This window comes from Phascolarctos cinereus, unplaced genomic scaffold, assembly GCF_003287225.1.
Source record: "Phascolarctos cinereus isolate Bilbo 61053 unplaced genomic scaffold, phaCin_HiC Scaffold_3;HRSCAF=262, whole genome shotgun sequence".
NCBI classification, from domain to species: Eukaryota; Metazoa; Chordata; class Mammalia; order Diprotodontia; family Phascolarctidae; genus Phascolarctos; species Phascolarctos cinereus.
This window is the reverse complement of record NW_027555736.1, coordinates 244,588,728-244,613,137: the sequence shown is the minus strand read 5'-3', so window position 1 is coordinate 244,613,137 and position 24,410 is coordinate 244,588,728. Positions and strand designations below refer to the sequence as shown.

General features: G+C 41.5%; 2 protein-coding genes and 1 long non-coding RNA gene across 6 annotated transcripts in view; 1 reads left to right on the top strand and 2 right to left on the bottom strand.

The window, feature by feature from the left end:
* The window catches only part of PPP1R36 (protein phosphatase 1 regulatory subunit 36), a 37,355-nt gene extending 33,363 nt beyond the window's left edge, over nt 1-3,992 (bottom strand). For 2 of the 4 annotated variants that reach the window (XM_021004765.2, XM_021004766.2), the window contains exons 1-2: nt 3,499-3,983; nt 2,285-2,349 (exon numbers count right to left, since the gene is read on the bottom strand). In XM_021004765.2, the coding sequence (XP_020860424.1) occupies nt 2,285-2,349; nt 3,499-3,861 (428 nt within the window). In that variant the 5' untranslated portion in view covers nt 3,862-3,983. Of the gene's footprint in view, nt 1-552; nt 622-2,284; nt 2,350-3,498 lie in introns of all 4 variants that reach the window. The other 2 variants (XM_021004767.2, XM_021004764.2) reach the window with 2 other exon arrangements.
* A 7,508-nt stretch (nt 3,993-11,500) lies between these two features.
* Nucleotides 11,501-14,116, bottom strand: HSPA2 (heat shock protein family A (Hsp70) member 2). The gene is made up of 2 exons (XM_021004699.2): nt 14,032-14,116; nt 11,501-13,785 (listed from the first exon to the last, which is right to left on the bottom strand). Exon 2 carries the CDS (start codon nt 13,778-13,780, stop codon nt 11,873-11,875), a length of 1,908 nt encoding a protein of 635 aa, XP_020860358.1. The 5' UTR covers nt 13,781-13,785; nt 14,032-14,116; the 3' UTR covers nt 11,501-11,872.
* A 400-nt stretch (nt 14,117-14,516) lies between these two features.
* Nucleotides 14,517-21,218, top strand: LOC144456359 (uncharacterized). Its single transcript, XR_013485457.1, has 2 exons — nt 14,517-15,834; nt 16,321-21,218. It is a non-coding gene; the product is annotated as an uncharacterized LOC144456359 (long non-coding RNA).
* Nucleotides 21,219-24,410: the final 3,192 nt, after the last annotated feature.

The window sequence follows — 24,410 nt, the reverse complement described above, 5'->3', positions numbered from 1 at the left end:
CTGATGTATGTGAAGGGCTGGACAGCCTGTGTGATGTCTGATACAATCAATATAACTAGAGGAGACACTCTGTTCTCTGGATCTCTTGTGACCACCACTGCCTCTGATGCTATCCTGGAACTACTTTATAAAACTCACTTACCCTCTTTCCATGCCAGGGGGTTGGGCTGGGCAGGGTTTCAAGGTGCAGGGTGTCTCAGGCACAGAAATAGCAGATCACAGCCCTATTTGTTTACAAGTTAAGAGGGATCCACAAACTATCTCAATGCTTGTGTTTTCATTTGGGTTGTGGTATGTTTGAACTTAAAGGAAAAGTGTCTGTCATTCCATCAATGTTCAAATGCTACATTTGGCACAAAAGCTACAAAGGTACCTTTCCCCTCACTCTAGTGCTATTATATCATTGACTGTTATTTGAAACTCACTGAAGGGATGAAATGGATGCTTTTGAGTTTAGCAGTAAGGAAGTGCCTGAAGGTTAAACACCATCTTGTGAATATTTTTAAATCAGTATTGCAAATTGTTTGAGTAATGAAAAAAAAGTCTACTTACAGAATTTTTTTAAACAAGTGAATGGAAGAAGGTCCACTTTTACTTTCAGACAGGGAAAACTGAGATAATCTTAAAGTATAAGAAGGTTTAAGTTAATATGTCAGTATATTCTTCAGCATGCAAATTCTCAAACCTTATTTCTGCTATTACTGTGTCATATTAATAATTATATTTGCTGTTCAGTCATTTTCAGTCATATCTGATTCTGATTGACTCCTTTTTGGATTTTACTTGGCAAAGATAATGTAGTTGTTTGCCATTTTCTTCTCCAGCTCATTTTACAGATGAAGAAACTGAGGTAAATAGGGTTAAGTGACTTGCCCAGGACCATACAGCTAATAAGTGACTGAGGTCCGATTTGAACTCAGGTCATCCTGATTCCAGGCACCAGTACCACCTATAATGATATAATCCTCTGTTATTACAAAGTGTTCTCACAAGCTGTGTGACTCTGGGCAAGTCACTTAATCCCAACTGCCTCACAAAAACAAAACAAAACAAAACAAAAACCACAAAGTGTTCTCACAAATATATTTGGTCCTCACAACAATCCTACGAGATAGATAATGTACACTGGTTAAACAGTCATTTACCCATTGCTATTTTCCAGGGCAAGTAAGTAGCGGTTGGGAGAGGAGGAAGGAGGAGAGAGTACCTCAAACCCAGGCCTTCTCACTTTAAGAACAGTATTCTCTCCACTCCTGCCTCTCTCAATATATGCATTAATCACTTTGACTATTTGGTTCAAAAACCTACAACTCTCCTAACTTTTTCCCTGGTATTTTATGGTCTTGGTGATTACTACAGGGTCTGATGTTTTAGGAACTACTGAGTAGAAGTTGCTGGGATACATAATGGGGGAATGAGCTATAAAACTATTGATTTGGGCTTATAAATTACTAGAAATATTGCAACATTCTAACAGGTTTAAAATTCACACACATTTGGTTTGAATAAAAATGATGCCAATCTTTTAAATGACATCAGTTTGTTATGCAAATCATATGCCAATGAATGTTCATTTTCATCCTTCTGTAAGAACATTCTTCTACTAGATTGACATTTGTGGAAAAGGTAGATGAGGCTGTGCTTTGCTATTAAAATGAAAGATGTCTTAAATATTATCTAAGACAATTATAAAAGACTTATACATTAAGACATATAAGACACATTATATATAATATATATTAAATATGTAAGGTATTTATACATTAAAGGTTAAGCTAGATACAATGCCGTATTTTCTAGGAAGTTAACTTAATAATTGGACAAGTAATCAAATAAGTTACTTAGGCTACTTGATATGGACATTATATAAAATATTTAAGCCATCTGAACAGTGGAAAGAGTGTAATGGAAAGATCACTAGATTGAAAATCAGAAGACCTGGGTTGGAGTCCCTGTTCTATTACTTAGTTATGACCTTGGAAAACTCACTTCATCTCTGAGCCTCAGTTTTCTTTATCTATAAAATGGGAAAATAATACTTGCCCTATCTCACAGGTTTGTTCTGAGGCAAGCACTATATAAGATGTAAAAGCTTATAGAAGTAGAAACTATTGTTAATTCTCAAGATGACAATCAGAAAAAGATTTACTCTACACCATTAACTATAAAGTTCAATACTCAATATAAGTATACCCACTAAGTACTTAACATTCTGGAGATAAAAAGTTCTTTCCAGCCAAGCCCTTTTTTTGCACATTAGGATATTTCACATAAATACTTTTACCTTTTTAATTTAAGAGTGTTGGTCTCATCATCCCAGTACCATCTCCCTATTGGTGGGGATAAAGGCTGAAAAGCAAAAAGATTCAATCATTAAAAGTATCACTTACAGGGTATAAGTCTCAGTGAAACCCCAAACATCTTCATCTTTAGTCTTCTCGGTTTCAATAAAGAACTATAACGTGGTTCCTTAAATGCAAATTTAGTAAATTTTATTCAGTTTGCTCCCACAAAAGTAGCCTTCTCCCCTCCCTTTTTGAATCTGTGGTTTCAGTATGCTGTTGGTTGAATAGTTTTTGGGTTTTTTTAAATGTTTATAATTTGCCATGGAGAGTCTAAAAGTCATCATTTGCCACTTATTTTGGACGCTGGGATCTATCTGATTATGCCAAAGAGACGCCCTAGTTGCTGTCTTACTCAGATACCGTTCTTAAAGCAGGGCCTACCCTGTAGACCTCGCTGGCCGTGGTCATAACTCCGGAATACCTCCAAATGAAAAGGTTAAGGCAATCGAAACCACCCTAGCCTCGGTCCTTCGTGGGTCCGAGGACCGCTCAAGCTCGCTTCCAGAAAACCCACCAAGGGACACGACTGGGAGCTACTCCGACCCCTCGGAATGTTATTGTTGGTGGTGTTTTGTTTTGTTTTTGCCTGGGGGCTCAGCACTGAATCAAAAGCATCGTCCTTCCCTTTTTTAAAGTTTTCCGGACCGGGATGCTCCTGAGCACATAAACTCGTGATGACGAAAGAGACGCGGTCTCGGCTGGGTAAGGGACTGGCCCCCCACTTTTCAGAGAGAGGCGCGTCAGACAGCTACACCCGGTGTCCCGCAGACCTGGAAGCGCCGCCGGACTCTCCACCCCCGATCCGGCTCCCTGGGGCGTACCACTAACTCCGAGGCGCCTCCGCCTGCGGCCAAAGCTCGCTCGGAGCTCCCGGGAACCGGGTAACTTACAGCTCCCTCGCCCAATCGGGTGAGCTGCCAGTGGAGGGCTCAGCGGCCGCGGCGGGGGGGCCGCCACTCTCTGCCCAGCTGCTGGAGGAGAGCCCGGGGAGAGCTCCGCAGCAGGGCGCGCGGCGGGGGCACCGGCTCCGAGGGGGGCCTGCTACGCCAGCCCTCCGGCCATCTCCGCCTCCGCCTCCTTTCCCTGCCTCGCCTCTGCGCCGGGAAAGGGAGCGGGGAGCGGCAAGGCGGCCGGGCCGGGGGGATCGATTTACCATCAGGACGTTCAACCGCTCCTTTCTCGAGCTGTCCTCGGGAGTTCGGAGAGTGCTGGGGTAACCCTGCTCCCCACGCTCACTCCCTTCTCCGTTCTCCTGTGGGAGCAAAAAGGTCCTGCCGGGCAGAGCGCCTGGGCCAGTTTCCGAAGCGCTTTTGGAAACGGTCTGCACCGCGCGCTTGAACGACGTGGCCCGGCTAGGCACCCGCCCAAAGCCGGCTTTTTGGTGCTGCGATCCGCATCTCGGCTGGATGCAAGGCCGCGGCGGTGGAACAGGGGCGGCGGCAGCGGCAGCAGCAGCTGCGGCAGAAGCAGCCGCAGCATCTTCGAAGGGCTCTGGATCCTTTTCCAAAGGCTCCATGCTTCAGGACGCAGCTATGACCTCTGCTTCTTACATAGAAGGCGTGGGGTGGAGAGTCGTCACAAAGACACTCTCATGATATGCCGGGCTCAGAGAATGCCTCCTCTATGTTCTACCTGCAGCCCCCGCCAGCCGCTGCCTGGCACCGTCCGGAACACCTGGCTTTGGATCCTGCGGGAAGAGCTCTGTCCCTTACAGACTTAGTCACTTCCCAGGGGTCGTGGTGTGCCCTTCTCTAAAACGCGAGTACACTGCTCCTGGAGCTCGCCCAGTTCGCCGGGGTTTTCTAAGGCTCAAAAGCAAAATGTATGTTGAAGGTGCTTTGTAAATAATAAAATATATTCCACTACTGTGTTTTCAAATTCTCGGGGCCCCCTCTTTTTTTTTTGTAAACACCCCTACTCCAGGACTAAATATACAGAACCTCAAGACAAAATATACGATAGAGATTTCAGATGAAGCCAGGTTGGTGTTCAATAGTATGTAGAAAACATCTTGTCATCTTGAAATTAGACATTTCCATTATTTTTGTTCTCTTTCTTCGGTGCCTTGGAAAAATAGTAGAGAATTAGAATGCATGCACAATTTCTGCCTTAGCCCTTTCAAAAGAAAACCCTTACAGAGTTTATTTCTAGACAGTTAATGGGACTCTTTCTAAATTTCTCCCTCTTCATCACTTCCACATAGGTAAGGGGGAAACATTCACTTTTTTTTTTCTTTAACAACACTTCAGAAGAAATTGACCTATCTTCCAGCGGGTATAGCTATTTATATATGCCTCGGGAGGCATTTTAACATTAAGAATGTAGAACAAGACATAGCTTTGGGCGTCTTTGAACTTCACTAGATCATAAATTTAAGATGTTTCCCAGTTTTCCCTGACAACTTTAAAGGGGCATCGCTGCAGTGTAGTATGATGATGAAAACTCATTGCAGTTTCTAAAAGCAATTCTTCTATTCCAAGATTCACAAAATCTGTTATTATTCTAAGGTGGTTTAGCCATATTGGAACTGGATTTATCCATGCATTCATGGGTTAAATGTAAGACTTAATTTTTAATGATAGGAGGGCCTACTTTCACTTGTTAGCAAAAGATCTTTTTCAGAGGTATGACTAATAAAAGAACCATTGGACTTGAAGTGTAATTAATTGTTCAGAACAATTTTTGAGTTTTGGACTGTGTATTTTTCTCTAAAGGATATATATTTTTGGGAAAGTTTGTGGATCATTAGTCTAACTTGAGCAACTGGAATGTTAAAGTTTCTACTTGTTAGGATGCAGAAACCATAGTCTATTTTCTTTCTCACTTAAGCTACTCTAAATTTAATTCTTAAATTTTAATTCATAAGATCATACAAGTAGAATCAGAAGGGACCTCAAAGACTATCTGATCCAAACATGAGAAAACTGAGGCCCAAGGAGTCAATCTTGGGGCTTGCCAAGATCACACAAAGGCAGTATTTGAAGGGGGAGAGTCCTCATTGCTCATTCCTCTGTCCCATGGATGGACGTATTTTTCTTCTTTCCCTCTCCCATTGAATTTTTTTTTTTGGGGATGGCCAAGAAACCTTTTAAACTTCTGGGAGTTAGGGTAACAGTTGAGAAGAGTAAATATGGAATTCTAAATCAAAATAAATAGGAATACATCCATGATATTAACAGGTGGTTCTTTTATGTGCTCCTCTGGCCCCCCTCCCATTACCTAACAAGGTTAAGTATACTAGTAAATATCTATAAGCATTCATACAGACTTCCTGGGTCAATTATAGTCACGATGCAAAATCACTAGTTGGTAGCCCAAGAGATATGAGGTGGCCCTACACCCAATACACAAAAGTGTTGCCTGAACTAGCTTAACTTTCCTGAGTAGGCCTTACAATCCTCCTTCTCTACCCTTTTTTGAGTCTCACTAACTCAATGGGAAGGTACCTGCCCTTCCCCAGGGCTGTAGGAAATTTACTCAGTTCCATAATGAATTAGTGCCTTTTGTTTTGAAGGAGTTGGATTAAAAGCAAGCCGTTTACTCAAGGGGAGTTTAGGGCAGACTGACGACCTGGTACCATTCACATAACATTCCTGGATTTATTGGTTCTGAGTAGACCAAGGAGTGAGTTAGACATCAATCAAAACAGGAAGACCTCACTACTTATAACTCAGAATAATATGGTCGAGTTTTTCTGGAGAAATATTCAGATTCTTCATCGTAGTCTGAATTCAGGTTACCTTCTCTTACCTTCAGATGTATTTTTAACATCTTTCACAAAAACCTGTCACATTCTCCCAAGGCTAGTGATACTGATGAAGAAACTTGGGTAAACACACAAATAAATCAATAGGTATAAAGACCAAGCATCTACAATGCCTTGTTAAATTTATTTACTGCTGTTGTAATTTGTCCCAGAGAAGTTATATAAGTAGAATTTCTGTATGTTAAAGACTTTTAAATGTTCTAAAGGAAGGTTGCTAATTCTTACACTTCTGTCTGCCCCCACAACATCTAGTCCTATCCTGTTTATAAAGGAAGATGACTGATTTAATAAAGCAGAACGCTTTGGAATTATTTCTAATTTGTTTTCACAATTTGCGTTTTCTTAAAGTGTGTTGAGGGGAAGAGGAGGAGAGAAACATATACCCTTATGCTGGGGGAAAAAAACTCTTTATCCTCAAAACAAAATTGAGAGGCAGATGCTGTTATCCCCACTTTACAGATGAGTTAAAGTGAAACATGCCCAAATATCAGTCACACAGCTAACATCTGAGGTGGGATTTGAACTCTGGCCTTTCTGACTTCCCATCCAGTGCCCTTATCCACTGCACTATCTTGCTACCTTGTCCTTATCATGAAATACATATTAATGCCCTAAATTAGTTAAGACTCCTTATGGACAATAATTCTAAATGCATATTGGAAAGTATTGATTTTTCCAATATTAGCTTAATAGTAATTTTCCCAATTTCATTGTCAGGAATAGAATTTGTTTTCCTGTTTTTCATGCATAAGTTATATACACATTTATACATCATGGGCTTGTATATACATATATGCAGATGCTTTTGCAATTTTAGATTCTATGCATCTAGGGAGAATTTGTTAACTCACTTAAAACTGTACTACGTATTAGCACATAAGATGTTGATAAGGATAATGCTAAATTCTGGAGAAGGAAATAGCAAACCACTCCAGTATCTTTGCCACGAAAACTACATGGGACAGCATTGATGTGCTATGCCACGGAGTCATGAACAATCAGACAAGACTGAACAACAACAGTGCTGAGTTCAAGGACGAATTTACTTTGTTACTCTGTAAAACCAATTCTCCATATAGGCTGGAAAACCTGGTCCCTGTTGGGGTGCATGAGATATGGCCAAGAACTTTATCTGCTTAAAAAAAGCCAGGGCAACAAATACAGAGCATATAACTTAGATTCCCACTTATCTCAAATTATTACCAAACTCTACTACTGCAAAGATAATGACCAAAATATGGATTAGGCCTTATTTCCATGCCCTTCCATATTTTTAAGGAATGTGATTTTTTTTTCAATCGAGTTGGTTTAAAGTAGTCTTTTAAAATATTTCACCCACATTTTCACTTCAAGTTGATTAAGGGGGAAAGCAACCATGTTTTTGTAAAATGTTACTCTGTTGCTCAATCTAAACCAAAAGCGTATCATGTTATTCAGAACTTAGAAGAGACAGTAGAGGTCTTCTAGTACAACCCTTCATTTTATACAGTATTTGAAGGGATCAAAGCCCAGAGAAACTGAGGATTGTCTGAAGTCATACTTATCGGTTTTCCAAATTACCAAGTTTATATGTTGACTAGAAAAGTGAGGACTGCTAATACAGGATCACTGGATTCAATTCCAATTTGTTATTTAAGAGGTTGTATCTCAGAATGAGACTTGTAAACACCACAATTTTAGAACAGATGAACAATTTAAGGGTCCTAAACTTGAGTCACAGGGCATCAATCCATGGTCAAGATACTTTCCCAATCTCCCAAGCCGTCAATGATACAATTTTAAAAGTTATGACTGGTATCCCTAATTGGTTCATTAGGACCTCTTGTTCCTTTATAGAAGTTAAAATGCAAACATTTAAATACTATTTTGACTCCACAGTATGACCATTTTTGTGCATTGCCTGTATAATATGCACCAAATAAGAGAAAAATTTGATGGGCCCAAGTTTGATTGTTGCTCTATTAAGCTTCTCAGAGATCTTCATCTTCAGTCAAACCCTAGAGTCTATAAATGATCACTACCCTTAGAAAAATATACATTAAAAATATACAAATCTTTTACCATATGCTATTAGGGAGTTATTAAGGAGGTGTAGATAGTTTGCCTGTAGTCTTCTATATTAAGCATAGGATATTTATTTCAATATGCTTATTTCCCAATTTTTTTACTTTATTTTGATCATTCTATATGACACTTGCACCAACATTTCTTAAACATAGTTGTCTGCCTTTCTAATTTTTTTTTCCCCGAGCCACAAAGGATGCTAATAATTGAAACTATCTTAATAAACAGGAGGCAGTGTGGCACAGTTTAAAGAGGGATGGATTTATATAATTCAGGCAATCTGAGTTAAAATGCTAGCTCTGATACCTATTGGCTATGTGACCCTGGCAAGTTATTTCACCTGTTTCATTATCTGCAAAAATGGGAATATAAGCTCACAAGGTTGTTGTGAGGCTTTGCAAACCTTAAAGTGATCAGGAAATTTGAAATATCTTCTTCTTGGTACTCTTAGACTACCACATAAAAATACTAGATAAGGCCAAGGACAATTTGGTTTGCCAGTAGAAACTGCTTGATGGCAACATTAACTGGCTATTTAGATAACTTTCCCTTAGTAATTTATTATTTAAGTCTCCCTAGTTGAAAGCAAATGAGGTGGGGGTGGGGAGTTAGCTACTCCCTACTGTGTTTAATTTTAAATAGCTGCAAGAAAGCTAAAGCAAAACACTTTAAGGTTGAATCTTAGCTCTTCACTTTATGACACCATATATTTTCAAAAATGTTTGCAAATCCCCAATCTCAATATCCCCAAATCTATTTGGCAAAATGCAAATGATATCAGCTCCAATTTATATAGTGTTTTAAGATTTTCATAGGTCATTTCTTCAGAACTGATTAGTATTAAAAGTACCTCATTTTACAGGTGAAAAAATAGGTGTAGATAAGTTGTGATTCAGTCATAATTATAGGTTAGCAAATATTGGGGGCTAAAATTCAAATCCAAATAGAAAAAAAAAACAGAAATAGGTTAAGAGGCAGCATTTTGCAAATCATTTTTCAAGTCACAGAATGCAAAAACACTGGTATCCTTGATAACTTGCTTTAAGACTAGGGTCTCAGCCAGGGGACTATCTTGTAACAAGGTTCTTTTGGCACTTCAATACGTAAATACCTTTAGATAGACTTAAGGCAAATTATCCTTATACTAAATACTATTACGTTTCAAATAACACCCAAAAAGAGCCTAAAATTTTTTAATGAGTAAATTAAAGAAAAGGGATAGATTCTATCAATAATGAAAAGTTCTACAGGTTTGTGTTTTTTTTTTTTTTCAGGAAGATCGTGACTTACCCAGGTGGTTTATTTTCTGGGCAGTTTTCATGAGTTTTTTATATGGTGCTATCTATAATCATTCACATGCCATTTCCCCCCTCACATATGAAGGCTTTCCCCTGAATTAATACCAGCTCTACTAAATGCAGTTATGATTTTCAAATCTTGGGTGTTTTTAGTTTTTCAGGAGGGAAATAAGATTACCTGCATTTCTCCAAAATTTAAGTAGGTTTTTTGTTTTTAAGGAAGTTCGTACAAATGATAGGTCACTGACAAAACCTTGTGTTCCTGTTCTGATTTTAAAACTGGACAGAAGGCACCCCTTGTTCTATCATTTAACACGTAACATGAGAGTTGAGGGGAAAGTACACTTGGACTCTAGAGACTGATTAGACTCCAGAGACTGAGGTCTAGGGTTCCAGCTGACGGAAGTGCTGTTATTGGGCAAACCACTTTTTTCCTTTTAGGTATCATCAGTTCCCTCATCTGTGGATCCAAGGCTCCTTAATTTCAATGTTCTATGATCTATGATGCTTGATATCAAAAGAGAGATTAGAGATTTAAATATTTCTTTCTTAATGTTACTACAATTATACCAAGCAAACTCAAATTGAAAAAAATTGTCAAAATGTCCAAAGGATACTGGAAAAAATTAGGTTAACCATTTCCTCCCAAACAGCTTTGCTTTCTCAAAATTAAGTTCTTCTTCTTATAAGGAGCAAGTCAAACATCTGAGAAATTTAAATGTAATTTTATGCAACTGTAAATAGCTTCCCAACCTTTCCCTCTCTCCCTCCCAAGGATAGGCTATAAATAGCCCAAGTGTTGAGTATGATTAAATTTTGTTCAAAAGTTACAGTGATCTTACCTCTACAATTCTGGAATTCTCAAACCCGTTTTCTGTATACATTTTAAGGACTTCTGTGGTCCTTAAGAGAAACATTAAACATAAAAACATGGCTTTAATGGAGAATTAACGTAGTCTGGCATGTGCTAAAAGGGAGCTGTGATCTTTTTAATTTCAAAAGGATGCCACTTTAATTATGTCTGATTTATAAAGCAGATACTTTTACCCCACCCTATTTTAAGAGCTGCAATATGTGTGTGTGTGTGTGTGTGTGTGTGTGTGTGTGTGTGTGTGCGTGCGCGCACGCGTATATATGTATGTATGTATATATGCATAGCCCTCCAACACTCACAAAACACCTTGGGCAAATTACTACTCCCCTGGGCCTCAGTTTCTTCAACTGAAATATGGTGAGGTAGGACTAGATGGGCAAAGGTCCCTTTCTTACTCTAGCTCTATGATCTTTATGAAATTTGCCACAAAAGGTCAGTAATTTCTGTATTGGAAAAGCCACCCTCCCTGCTCCCACCCCAGGTTTTTACTAAATTTGGTATACCTGAATATTAGAAGTCATGGTTTTAATCTATTACTGCCAGTTCAGACAAGTGTGCTGGTAGCAAGTTTTGTGTACCCACATACTAAAGAAACAACTTATTTCCACTTCTGATTTCCATTGGGGGACCTCTTCAAAGGCTAGTGTGTTTATGCTACACTTATGTCCTAGAACTTCTTAAGAAGGCATCCAAAGGCCCCATCTAGATTTATATACTGAGAATGTTTCCCCAGTTTTCCCTTCGGATCTTGGCAACTTAAGGCAGTAGCCTAATCTGACAGCTACACAAATTGTCAGATTTTACACTGCAACACTAAGTTACATATACATAGACATTTATTTAAAGCTCTGTTCTTTCTCCTACCTTTTTCCTAAGGCCCTCAGATTTCAAGTTTTAACTTCTTCAAGAGTAACCAAAAAATTTTATCAACTTCTTGTCTATATGGCAGAAAAATTAAGTAAATATTTGAGAGAAGCAGAGCCAGTCATTTGAGACCAGTTTTGCTTTTAACAATTGACAATTTGCCAATTAGTATCTAATGATTTAAAGTATTCATTATTAAGATGGCAAATTGTTCTTGTAGACTTATGAAACTCATTTTTAAGCTAACGAACCGAATCTTAAAAACATCAGTACATAGAAAATGAGCAGGTTAAGCTTCTCAATATTTTATTGTTACCAAAGCTTCCATAGGACAGGTGGGAAAACGGTTTTTTTAATAGGTGTTTCTTTTCCTCCCCAAACAAAATCTTCATGCACAAACCGTGTTAACAAAAAATGCTCAAGTTAGCAAACACACAAAATGCATTAAAGACAAATCCTGAACATTAGTTTTTTTAAATAATCTTTAGAACTAACCTTTAGTAAACTAAGTTGTTGTACCTTTGCTTTCATATGCATACAGCAGGCTAAGATTTTCTTCAATAAACTTTGTACTTGGCACACTGACACTTTAAAGCATAAACGAAAAAAAAAAACGTGTAGAGAATGGTAAAGGTTTGCTGTTGACTGGGAGTGCATGCTTTTAGTCCACTTCTTCAATGGTTGGTCCCCCAGAGGCACCCGAACCGCCTCCACCCGGTCCTCCTTGGTAAAGTTTGCTGATGATAGGATTGCAGACTCTTTCAAGCTCTCTCTGTTTGTGTTCAAACTCATCTTTTTCTGCCATTTGGTTTCGGTCTAGCCAGCTTATCACTTCTTGACACTTGTCCAGGATCTTGTTCTTGTCCTGCTCGCTTATCTTGCCCCTCAGCTTCTCGTCTTCGACCGTCTGCTTTATGTTGTAGGTGTATGACTCCACGGCGTTTTTCGCAGCAACTCTATCACGATTCGCTTCATCTTCTGACTTGTACCTTTCTGCCTCCTGGACCATCCGGTCGATATCGTCCTTGCTCAGGCGGCCTTTGTCATTAGTTATGGTAATTTTGTTCTCTTTGCCGGTGCTTTTGTCTGCCGCAGTAACATTGAGGATGCCATTGGCGTCTATATCAAACGTCACCTCGATCTGGGGCACCCCGCGGGGAGCTGGAGGGATACCTGTAAGGTCGAACTTGCCGAGCAGGTTATTGTCCTTGGTCATCGCCCTTTCTCCCTCGTACACCTGCACCAAGACACTGCTCTGGTTGTCGGAGTAAGTCGTGAAGGTCTGCGTCTGCTTAGTGGGAATAGTGGTGTTTCTCTTAATCAGCGGTGTCATCACTCCGCCTGCCGTTTCGATGCCCAAGGACAGCGGAGTGACGTCAAGCAGGAGGAGATCCTGCACGTTCTCCGATTTGTCTCCGATGAGAATCGCCGCTTGAACGGCCGCTCCATACGCCACAGCCTCATCGGGGTTTATGCTCTTGTTCAGCTCCTTGCCGTTGAAGAAGTCTTGCAGCAGCTTCTGGATCTTGGGGATACGTGTGGAACCGCCCACCAGCACAATCTCCTGGATCTGCCCCTTGTCCAGCTTGGCATCCCTCAGGGCTTTCTCCACCGGCTCCAGGGTTCCGCGGAAGAGGTCGGCGTTGAGCTCCTCGAACCGGGCTCGGGTGATGGAGGTGTAGAAGTCCACGCCCTCGTACAGCGAGTCGATCTCGATGCTGGCTTGAGTGGAGGAGCTCAGCGTGCGCTTGGCCCGCTCGCAGGCGGTCCGCAGGCGCCGCACGGCGCGCTTGTTAGGGCCGATGTCCTTCTTGTGCTTGCGCTTGAACTCTTCGGCCAGGTGGCTCACCATGCGGTTGTCAAAGTCCTCCCCGCCCAGGTGGGTGTCGCCGGCCGTCGACTTCACCTCGAAGATGCCGTCCTCGATGGTCAGGATGGACACGTCGAACGTCCCGCCCCCGAGGTCGAAGATGAGCACGTTCTTCTCGCCGCCCGCGCTGCCCTTCTTGTCCAGGCCGTAGGCGATGGCCGCGGCCGTGGGCTCGTTGATGATGCGCAGGACATTGAGGCCGGTGATGGTGCCCGCGTCCTTGGTGGCCTGGCGCTGGGAGTCGTTGAAGTAGGCCGGCACCGTGATGACGGCGCTCTGCACCTTGCCGCCCAGATACGCCTCGGCGATCTCCTTCATCTTCGTCAGCACCATGGAGGAGATCTCCTCCGGGAAAAAGGTCTTCATCTCCCCCTTGTACTCCACCTGCACCTTGGGCTTCCCGCCCTCGCTCACCACCCGGAAGGGCCAGTGCTTCATGTCCGACTGCACCGTGGCGTCCTCAAACTTGCGCCCGATGAGCCGCTTGGCGTCGAAGATGGTGTTGGTGGGGTTCATGGCCACCTGGTTCTTGGCCGCGTCGCCGATGAGGCGCTCCGTGTCCGTGAAGGCCACGTAGCTCGGCGTGGTGCGGTTGCCCTGGTCGTTGGCGATGATCTCCACTTTCCCGTGCTGGAAGACGCCCACGCACGAGTAAGTGGTGCCCAGGTCGATCCCGATGGCGGGGCCCCGCGCAGACATCCTGACTGCAAGAGAGCACAGGGGACGGGGGAGAGGGGAGACACGACAGGCGATGAGAAACCGCGGCGTCAACGGTTGGAGGCCGGGCTCCCCTCCGTCCCCCCCGCACCGCACCCCCCACCCCAGCCGTCCGCGCCAGCCCCGGCTCTCCCGGCCGCACCGCCCCCCGCCACCCCCGCTTTTATCGCCACCTCCCCCCGCCTCCGAGGAGCCGCCAGGACCAATCTAGTGCCGGGCCCGCCCGCACAAACCCTTCCAGCCGGTGCCGCAGGCTTTCCTCGGCCGGAGTGATGGGCCGATGGCCCAACAGATTTCAAGCTGGGCGTGGGGCGGGACTTGAGCCGGCGCAAGGAGGCAGGAAGGCGTCCGTTATGCAAATGAGTCCCCCGCCCCACCCCGCGCCTGGCCCTCCCGGGCTAGCCTGGGTATCCGCGTCTCGCGCAGTCCCCCGGGGGGGGGGGAGGTGCGTTAGGCTCGCGACCAGCCAGTCCAGGCTCTTTTCCACCGCCTCCGAGCGGCCCAAAGGCGGGGTCGCCCGACGTTCGCTTAATTGGCAGGGGGCGCAGCGAGTGAGCGGAGCCCGGCACCCACGGGCGGCTCACGGGGCTTGGGGCCGCTCGGAAAAGAGTAGGGGGCAGGGAGGGGAGGAGAGACAGTGGTGGGGGCGGGTGCGCGCGCGCCTGGAACGGCCAAGCGGAAGCGGGGGGGGGTGCCGGGGCGTGGCGGCGGGGGGTGATTTACTGCGGCGTCCGCGGTCCTTCTGGAAAGTCGAGTTCAATGGCAGATGTCACGGTTAAGCAAGCAAGGGCGCGCGCTCGGGCGAGCTTGCGGGTGCGCGCAGGCTGCTGGTTACCCTTATTTGGTGACTGGAAAATTCCAGCTGCTCCGAGGGGTGGGGAAGGGCCGAGGCAGCCGGGGACGTCCCATTCCCCAACCCCCAGGGAAGGCGGTGTGGTAAATCATACTAATTGCGCTTATTAGCAGCTTTTAAGGTTTGCGAAGTGCTTTTATAGTACTCCATTTTTTATCCTCGCAACAACCTTCTGAGGTAAATGCTGTTCCAAATAGGTTAAGGTGCTTGCCCGAAGATTACACGCCCGCCCCCCCCCCATCTGGAATGAAGGGGACTTGGTTCATTCAAATCCTTAGTAAATGTGTGACCTAACCTGTCTGGGCCTCAGTTTTCCCATCTGTAAAGTGGCTGAGGGGGGGAAGGGTGTTGTGGGATTAAATGACTTCAGAGGTATCCCTTCCCCCCTCTGAAATTGAGCATCTAACTTCGGGGGCCGGTTTGGGGAGAGAATTGAGGGCTGTTAAAAAAATGAAAGTGACCACGCCCGGACCGTCTGCGCCTGCAGCCATTCAGGGCAGCGCCCCACGGCTTCTCTTAAATAGTTAATGGTCTCCAAAACTTGAGCCCTAAAAGGCCAGGGCGGAATCGAGTTTCCCCGGCAACAGGGTTTCACTTACATTGTGTTTCTGAGGAAGGGAAACTAAAGGCCTTGGGGCTGGCAAAGGTTAATGCGTTACAAAGCCTGCTGCCTGCAGGCCGGTCCCAGGCAGGCTGGCAGGGCGTGCAGTGTGGCTTCTTACACCCGGAAATCCGTACATTGAGCAAATGTGTATTGAGCAAGCACTTCCTAAGTGCCAGGCTCAATGCTAAGTACTAGAGAGACAGAGTCAGGCAAAAACAGACCCTCAAAGGGAGGGGGGAGATAACCATGTAAACAACTGTGGATTTAGGCGATATAGACAAGATAAATTGGAGTTTAATCCCAGAGGCAAGAAACTACTATGCAGGGGGATCGGGAGCCCGGTGACTTGAGCCGAGATTTGAAGGAGGCCAGGAAGCGCAGTTGAGGAGGAAAAGCTGAAAATACATCGTCGGCGGATGGATTATCTTGTGCAGAATCGGGGAGTCGGTAGTGCCCAAGAGCTGGAAATGACCACTTTCTATACCTTGGGTTTGATTTTCGCCCTTAGTCCTCCCTACTCCACATACAGAAGATGCTCCATAAACGTTTGCTGTAAAGTCTCTCCCCCTCTCACATCAGGTACCATCTCCAACCAGACTACGCAGTCACCTCAAGGTGACTCCAAACGCCTCTAACTTGAATTACCTTTCATACTTTGTGTCAGCTGGTTGAGTGCTCTTTTGCTGAGTTGACTCCAGAATTAGGTTTAATCAGTAACTGCTGTAGCGGAATGAAGACAGGCCCAAACAACTTTTTTACTACTTATTCTTCGTGTGACGCTGGGCCTTCCTTTCCTCCTCTTTAAGTCGAGGAAGATAGATCTCTAAAGTCTGTCAGTTCTACATTCTTTCATCATTTGAATTGCACTGTTAGAAGAAAGGAGAGGTATCAGAACTCTAAAGTTGTGATTGAGAAATGTTTTATATATAATACAGTAAAAGCAGTGCCCTGCAAACTCTGGCACAGAGAGTTTTGACCCTGGCAGTTTCCAATTTAAACTCATTTCTTGTTCATTTGTTTTCATTCTAATTTTCTAACTTTTCACCTTTTTTAAACCACAAACAGCAACTCCTGGGATCCCTACCTTCTCCTTTCTCAAGGGAGTTGAAGTAAAAATGGAAGAAACAGACTTTTAAAAGTGTGTGCAGAAGAATGATAAAACTGACAAGTACCTACAATTCTACTGTCTCTGAATAGTGAGTATGAAGGGCTTAATACCCATCTTATCATTTTTATTTATGTTTAAAGGCAGGTATGAGATCACACATTTTTACTTTTCAATTAATGAGTGTAGAAGAGAAGCCAGAGGCAGAAATGAAGGCTCCTATAGAAGTTATTATAGAATATGGCACAGAGAAACTTTTTGTCAAGACCATAAATACTTTGTTAGAAAGGATGATGAAACTCATAAAAATCTTGCTCACATCTTTGATATACAGGTGGGACTTATCCATGTTTTTGGACCAGATCTATGAATTTCATTGATCTGAGGAGCTCCCAGTGAAGAAACTTCCTCTGTTAACAAAGATTGACACCTTCTCTCCATTTAGTCTTAAAGAGTTGCCTCTGGGCCCTGAAAGGTTAAGTGATTAACCTGGGCCACACAGCCAATACACATCAGAAGTAGGAATTGAGCCCATCTTCCTGACTCTTGAGGCCAGCTCTCTGCAGGATACTGTGATGCCTATCTGGCATTCATATTTACCTCTAACAAATATCATTCCATAGTACATAGAACTTCAGAGCAAAAAGGTGTTTTTCAAGTAGTTACTAGACACAGATCTCATAGACAGCACAGAGAAGGCATAATATAACCACTACAAACATCTTCAACACTGTTTTCTAAAAACCACAGTAATAAGTTTTCGTTTTCATTATCTATGACTTCTTCCTTGAATTAGCATTTTGCCCAATAAAGTTAATTGTTTCATACTTGAGATAGCACCCTAAACTTTTGGCATGGTGTTAGACAGATGAGCACACTGACTACGCCATTTCTTAGGTAGGAGAGCTTCTAGCATCTGTCTCACTAGCAGGTTTGCTTTTGATCTGGTCAGACAGGAAGACAGGAATAGAGTCATAATAAGGGGTTAGATAAACTTACTTTGTTCTAGTCTAGTCTTCTCAAAGGGAGTTTGCTGATAATGGGAGCACCAACTCCTACAGCATTCCCTAACAACCCTTCTCACAGCATGGGGGGGGGGGCAGTATCCCCTCCGTCTCAATGGGGTCAATCGAGAAGCATAACTTGTGAACTCCCCTAAATCCCCTCAAGCCTCACTGAGGCAAACACACAGATTCTCCCTCCTGAGCCCAGGTAGGGACAGATCAAGGTGTGCACGGCATTCCAGCTTGTGCATTCACTCCTAAGGGGGTCCCCGATCACTGACCAGCTCTCACTTGCGTTGTAGGGCAACAGACAAAGAAGGCATACTGCCAGCAACAGCCTCCCAATTTTACATTACTTCATCCCTATATCTACCTCAACTTCGAAGTAGAAATTGTTTTCAGCCATGACTGTGAGAACTCGTATCTAACACCTGGGAAGTAGAGATTGTTATAGCTATGGATCCTGGGAAGAAAATGCTTAAGAAAGAATAACAAAAAATCCACCTTGCACATATTAAAATCCACCTTCCTTACACATGGGTAGCATTTGCATTGACGTGGTCTGTAATGAGCATTTGCAATATTCGGACTTTGGGAGCAGGGACACTGACTATTTTTGAACATAGTAAACATTTATGAAGAGCCTACCAAGTGCCAAACACTGCACTAAGTGCTTGGGATACACAGAAAGACAAAAAGCAGTCCCTGACCTCTAGAAGCTTACATTTTAACATGGGAAGACAACACACGAAAGGAAGCTGAAAAGGCGAGGAGGTAGAGGAAAGGTGTCAAGCATGGGAGCATGATAGAAAAGTCCAGAGGAGTGTAGCCAGTTGGGAAATGAAGAGATAGGGCTGGCTTGCTCTTGACTTCCTTAAATGGAAGTTCTGAGAATTCTCCACCCTCTCAGCAGAGGGAGGGACCTCTTGGAGGAAGGTCCTGAGGAATTGTAAGTTCTGTGTCTGAAGTGATCTTTTAGGAGGAAGAGGTTCTTGGGGCATGATGAAGAAGTCCAGGGGAGTGCATCTGGGTGGGAAATGAAATAATCCATTTGATTAATCTTTTTTTAAAAAAGATCCTTGGTAATATGGAGAAAGAATTCAGCTATGGAAAAGAACATTTTGATAACATACTGTACTGATTAGACACATTTCAGTTTAAAGAATAATTACAAAATCAGTTTCACAGAATAAAGAAACACTAAGTACTGTGCTAAAATAAATTAGCCTCTTAGATGCCTGTGAAGTATTTTATTTCATTTGAGCACATTAATTTTTGGTAATTTTAAAATAATAAACTTTAAATTGTTAATTTTTGGCACCTTGATTGTAATATAAACTAAGATTTTTAAAAATTACAATACAGTCACCATGATGGCTTCCCTGTAAGATAAAGTGAAGCAAAGATACTCATTATCTACACTATTATTCAGTATTGTACTAGAAATGTTAGCTATAGCAATAAGAGAAGAGAAAGAAATTGAAGAAATTAGGATAGGCAATGAGGAAACAAACCCATCACTCTTTGCAGATAATATGATATTATACTTAGAGAATCCTAGAAAATCTACTGAAAAAATAAACAACTTTATGCAACTTAGCAAAGTTGCAGGATATAAAATAAACCCACACAAATCATCAGCATTTCTACTTACAACCAACAAAGCCCAGCAACAAGAGATAGAGAAATTACATTTTAAATAACTATAGACAGTGTAAAATACTTGAGAGTCTTACCTGCCAAGACAAACCCAGGACCTTTATGAACACAATTACAAAACACTTTTCATACAAATAAAGTCAGACCTAAACAATAGTAAAAAATACCAATTGCTCATGGATAGGCTGAGCTAATTATAATAAAAATGACAATTGTACCCAAATTAATATACTTAGTGCTATCCCAGAGTACCAAAAAGTTGCTTTATTGAGCTAGAAAAAAATGATCACAAAATTCATCTAAAAGAATATCAAGGGAATTAATGAAAAAAAATGCAAAGGAAGGTGAACTAGCAGTACCAGATCTCAAATTGTAAAGTGATAACCATCAAAACTAAGAAATAGAGTGGTGGATCAGTGAATAGATTAGGTACACAAGACATAGTAGTAAATGACCATAGTAATCTTGTGTTTGATAAATCTAAAGACCCCAGCTTCTGGAACGAAAACTCATTATTTGATAAAACTGCTGGGAAAGCTGGAAAACAGTATGGCAGAAATTAGGGATAGACCAACATCTTACATCATCATACACCAAGATAAGGTCAAAATGGGCACACTATTTATATATAAAGGGTGATACCATAAGCAAATTAGGAGAGCAAGGAATAGTTTATCTGTTAGATCTATAAAGAAGGGAAGAATTTATGACCAAACAAGAGATAGAGAGCATTATGAAATACAAAATTGATAATTTTGATTATATCAAATTAAAAAATGTTTTACATGCACAAAACCAAGATTAGAAGGAAAGAAGAAAGCTGAAAAGCAATTTTTACAGCAAGTATCTCTTATGAAGGTCTAATTTCTCAAATTTATGAGAATACAAGTCATTCCCCAATTGATAAATGGCCAAATAGGCAGTTTTCAGATGAAGAAATCAAAGCTATCTATAGTCATATGAAAAATGCTCTAAATCACTACTGGTAAGAGAAGTGCAAATGAAAACAACTCTGAGGTACCCCTTCATACCTATCAGATTGGCTAATATGACAGAAAAGGAAAATGACAAGTGTTGGAGAAGATGTGGGAAAATTGGAAGGATCATATTGGTGGAGTTGTAAACTGATCTAGGCATTCTAGACAGAAGTCTGGGACTATGCCCAAAGGGCTATAAAATTGTGCATACTCTTTGATCCAGCAATACTACTGCTAGGTCTGAATCTCAGAGATCATAAAAAGGGAAAAGAACCTACTTGTACAAAAATATTTATAGCAGCTCTATTTTTGTGGTGGCCAAGAATTGGAAATTCAGGGGATGCCTATCAATTGGGGAAGGGCTGAACAAGTTGTGGTATGTGAAAGTAATGGAATCCTATTTTGCTGTAAGAAATGATGAGCAGGATGATTTCAGAAAAACCTGGAAAGACTTAAATGAACTGATGAAAAGTGAAGTGAGCAGAGCCAGGAGAAAATGGTACATAGTAACAGCAATATTGTACAATGATCAACTGTGAATGACTTAGCTATTCCCAGCAGTACAGTGATTCAAGACAATTCCAGAGGACTCATGTGGAAAAATACTGTTCACATCCAAAGAAAGAACTGATGGAATCTGAATGCAGGTCAAAGCATGCTATTTTCACTTTTTTTCATGGATTTTTTTTCTTTTGGTGTGTTTCTTTCACACCATGACTAATACGGAAATATGTTTTACATGATTGCATATATATAATTTATATCAAATTGCTTACCATCTTAGGATGGGGAAAGGTGGGATAGGGAGGCAGAAAATTTGGAACTCAAAATTTTTAAATGTTGAAATTTGTTTTTTATATGTAATTAGAAAAATAAAATACTATTTTTAAAAATTATACTACAGTCCTGTTAGAAGAATTTCATTTATGACTATTTTGACTGCATATGTAAAGTAGCAATCAGAATACAAATTGTATTTTGATAGGTTTATCTAACTGAAGTCCTTTGATCAGCATTCTTTAATGGACAGCCCTCTAATTTTGGGACCAAAGCTTTAGCTTTTTTAATTATGTCTTTGTTTTGTGTATATGGCCAATGATCTTATGACAATATGCACATTTTATTTTAAAAATTTTGAACTTTTTTATTGTGAACTTCATGCTAACTAAAGTGAACACTTCTTTATATACAATAAAACAGAAAACTGCAAACCTCTTATGTACAGCTTGCTTTTCTTTTTACGTAGTATGTACATTTTAAATAAAACTTAAATTTTTTAGATATTTTGAGCTCCTTTGGAACATAAACTATATAATAAAAACCAGCCCTTGCCTGACTTAAATCTTCAACATAGCTTCTGTAATCTCTCTCCCCTGGTGGACTGCTGTGCCTTTCCCATTTAAAGAGCCTCTGAATGGTTCGGTGCTCAAAGAAAGACTAGGAATACTGGTTGGTTTAATAATTATAAGGATATTATAATTATAATGTAATAATTATAATTAATAAGAAACAATAAAAGTATAATAATTTATAATAATAGTAGTGCCTATGTGCCAGGCATTGTGCTAAGCACTTTGCAAATATTTGATTTTATTTGGTTTATTATTTCAGAGAGCAGAAAGGATTGCGCTGTGAGACCCAAGACGTGATGAGTAGTTTATCTAAGCTAGAAGCTAAGAAGCTATTGCTTCTTTCTCTCCCTCTTTTTTTTTCTCTATCTCTTGTTGTCTCGGTTCTTTGTGTGAAAGAGGGCATGAGTAAAAAGAATGCTGGATTGGTGAATTCAGTCAGAGGGGAGATGGATTGGATAGCCTGGAATTCTATCCCTAGCAAGTCAGACTTCTTTGAGCCCCAGTTTCCTCATCGGTAAAATGGAGATAACAATAAATGTCGTATTTATTTATTTTGTGGGATTGTTGTAAGAGCAAATAAGATAATTGTACCTGACATTTTTCTTCCCTTCTACTCTCACCCTCTTTCAACAAATTCAGTTCAGTCAATATTTATTAAGTCCCTAATGTTACCTAGGTGCTGATGAGGACTCAGAGTTGTGTGATTAAGGAAGAAAAAAAAAATGTGGTTCAGATTCGCTCCTACAATAAGACACACTCTTAGAGAAGTGAAGGTAGCTTTAATTAAGATTATAAAAAGGTATAGAAAAGGTAGATTTACAGCAACATACAATTGGCAGTATGACTATAGTCAGGCTAAGAATACAAAGAATAGCAATAATATCAGAAAACCTCACCATTTCAGGGAAGCACCAACACCTGAAGTCCAAGCCGGGGATTCCCGGGGCACAGCTTTCAGGGTCCGGATTGGGAAAGTCCCAGGCACAGCGCCCTCTGCGTGGGTGAGAATCCAAAGATGGCTTTCCCAGTTAGGATTTAAATAGGGCCTCTGACAAAGAAGGCCCCGTCCAGAGGTGCCCATGATTCTAGTAGATGTTTTCACTTGGTCCAGGGACTGGCCAAGTTCCTAGAGCAAGCAAAACATCTTAGAATATTAATTAACTTGATATGTTCTGATGAACTGGCCAGGTTCCCAGAGCACATCTCCTGAGAACTGGCTAAATTCTCAGGTCAACATAGATAACCACACTCTGGCTTATAGCCCAATGTTTAGAGTCATACAGGGGACATGGAAGATCTTTCCTTATAAGATTTATCAATCAGGAGTTCAGATAAAACATATTCCCTGCATCATGGAGTTTACATACTAGTAAGGAAAGTGATGCACACACAACTAAAAAACAAGATAGAAGTGTCAGACAAATAAGAGGTGGGAGAGAAGTCTTCTTGGAGAAGGTAACATTTAAGTTGGACTTTAAAATAAGATAGGAATCCAGTAGGCTGCCCATGCATCTTTTGCCCTTCTGGCCCCCTAACTTACTGTCGGACAAGAAGTATATTTTGAAACTCACCATTTCATTGCATTTATTAAATAAAGTTTTCATTTCACCATTTTAAGGTATAAAACAGATCAATTTACTCTAAAAATTCAAACAAAAAATTTCCCTTAGCTGCAGAATGTTGATGTTGACATTTTTATTCCTGTTTAGTCCTCAGTTCTTCCTATTGGTTGGTCACAATAGAAAGAACCCTCTGCCCCCTTCTCTCAGATCTGCCTTCTTTCTTGCTGACTCACTCAACTTACTCTCTGTTGTCACTGTCTCTTTATCCCTCCTCCCATTCCATCAGGCCTGTTCTGGGCACACTTTCCTCCTGTATAGTCTTGACCTCTGTAGTGAGCCAGGCTCTGTCCTGGAATCATGGGGTTATAGCTTTAGAGCTGGAGGGGATCGTAGAGGTTATCCAGTCCTGTCCTTCTCATTTCACAGATGAGATATTGAAGGGTCGGAGAGGTGAAGTAACTCGCTCAGGCTGTTCATATAGTTTGACAGTCCACAATGATGATGATCATTATGGTAATGATGACAATAGGTGTAGCATTTATATAGAATTTAAGTTTTGCAAAGTGTGTTATACGGGGTAACTCACCCTGATGTTAATCCTTAATTCTGGTTCTCCTGTCTATCTATTTTTTCCATTTCCTTCCATGGGTAATCATCCTACTTTTGAACCCTTGGAATGGGTTTCCCCAAAGCTCTGTCCTTGGCTTCCCTTTTTCATTATACGTGTACTGTCTTCCTGGGGATTTCCTCTGCTTCTGTTAGTTCAAGTGATAGCTAATAATAATAATAGCTAACATTTATATAGTACTTTAAGGTTTGCTAACAGCATATATTATCTCATTTGGTCCTTATAACAACTCCAGAAAGTGGGGGCTATTATCTAAATTTCACAGATGAGGAAATTGAGGCTGAGAAAGATTAAATAACTTGTCCAAGGTCATACAGCTGGTAGGATGAGACAGGAGTCAAACTTAAGTGTTCCTGACTCAAAGCTCAGCACTCTAGCCATTATGCCACATAGTTGTCAAGTATCTTTGCTTATATATGTAATTCTCACCATCTACCTTTGTACTTGGGTCTGTATGCTACTTTCTACAGTGGGTGCTCCAAATCTCTCCCCAACTTCACAGCTGAGGATCTTGCTTCATAATAGACCAGAATAGAGATAATTTACCATATTCTCCCTCTTCTCTCATTTTCTACATCTCACAAACATTTGACATCTTTGCCCATTTTTTCCTATGCCGCAATCTCTAATGAAGTAGTCCTTCTCATTACAAGGTGTATTATATGTACTTTTGATTCATCTCCTTCCATCTCTCCAGCACATTGCCCTATCATCACTTTCTGTCTCCCTTCCTCTCTCCATATTTCTATACATATATATATATGTATATATATACACATACATACATACACATATCAATCTTTGTCCATCTATTGGTTCCTGTCCCCTCATCAGAACCTAACATATCTTTCCTCCCTTTCTTTGCCAG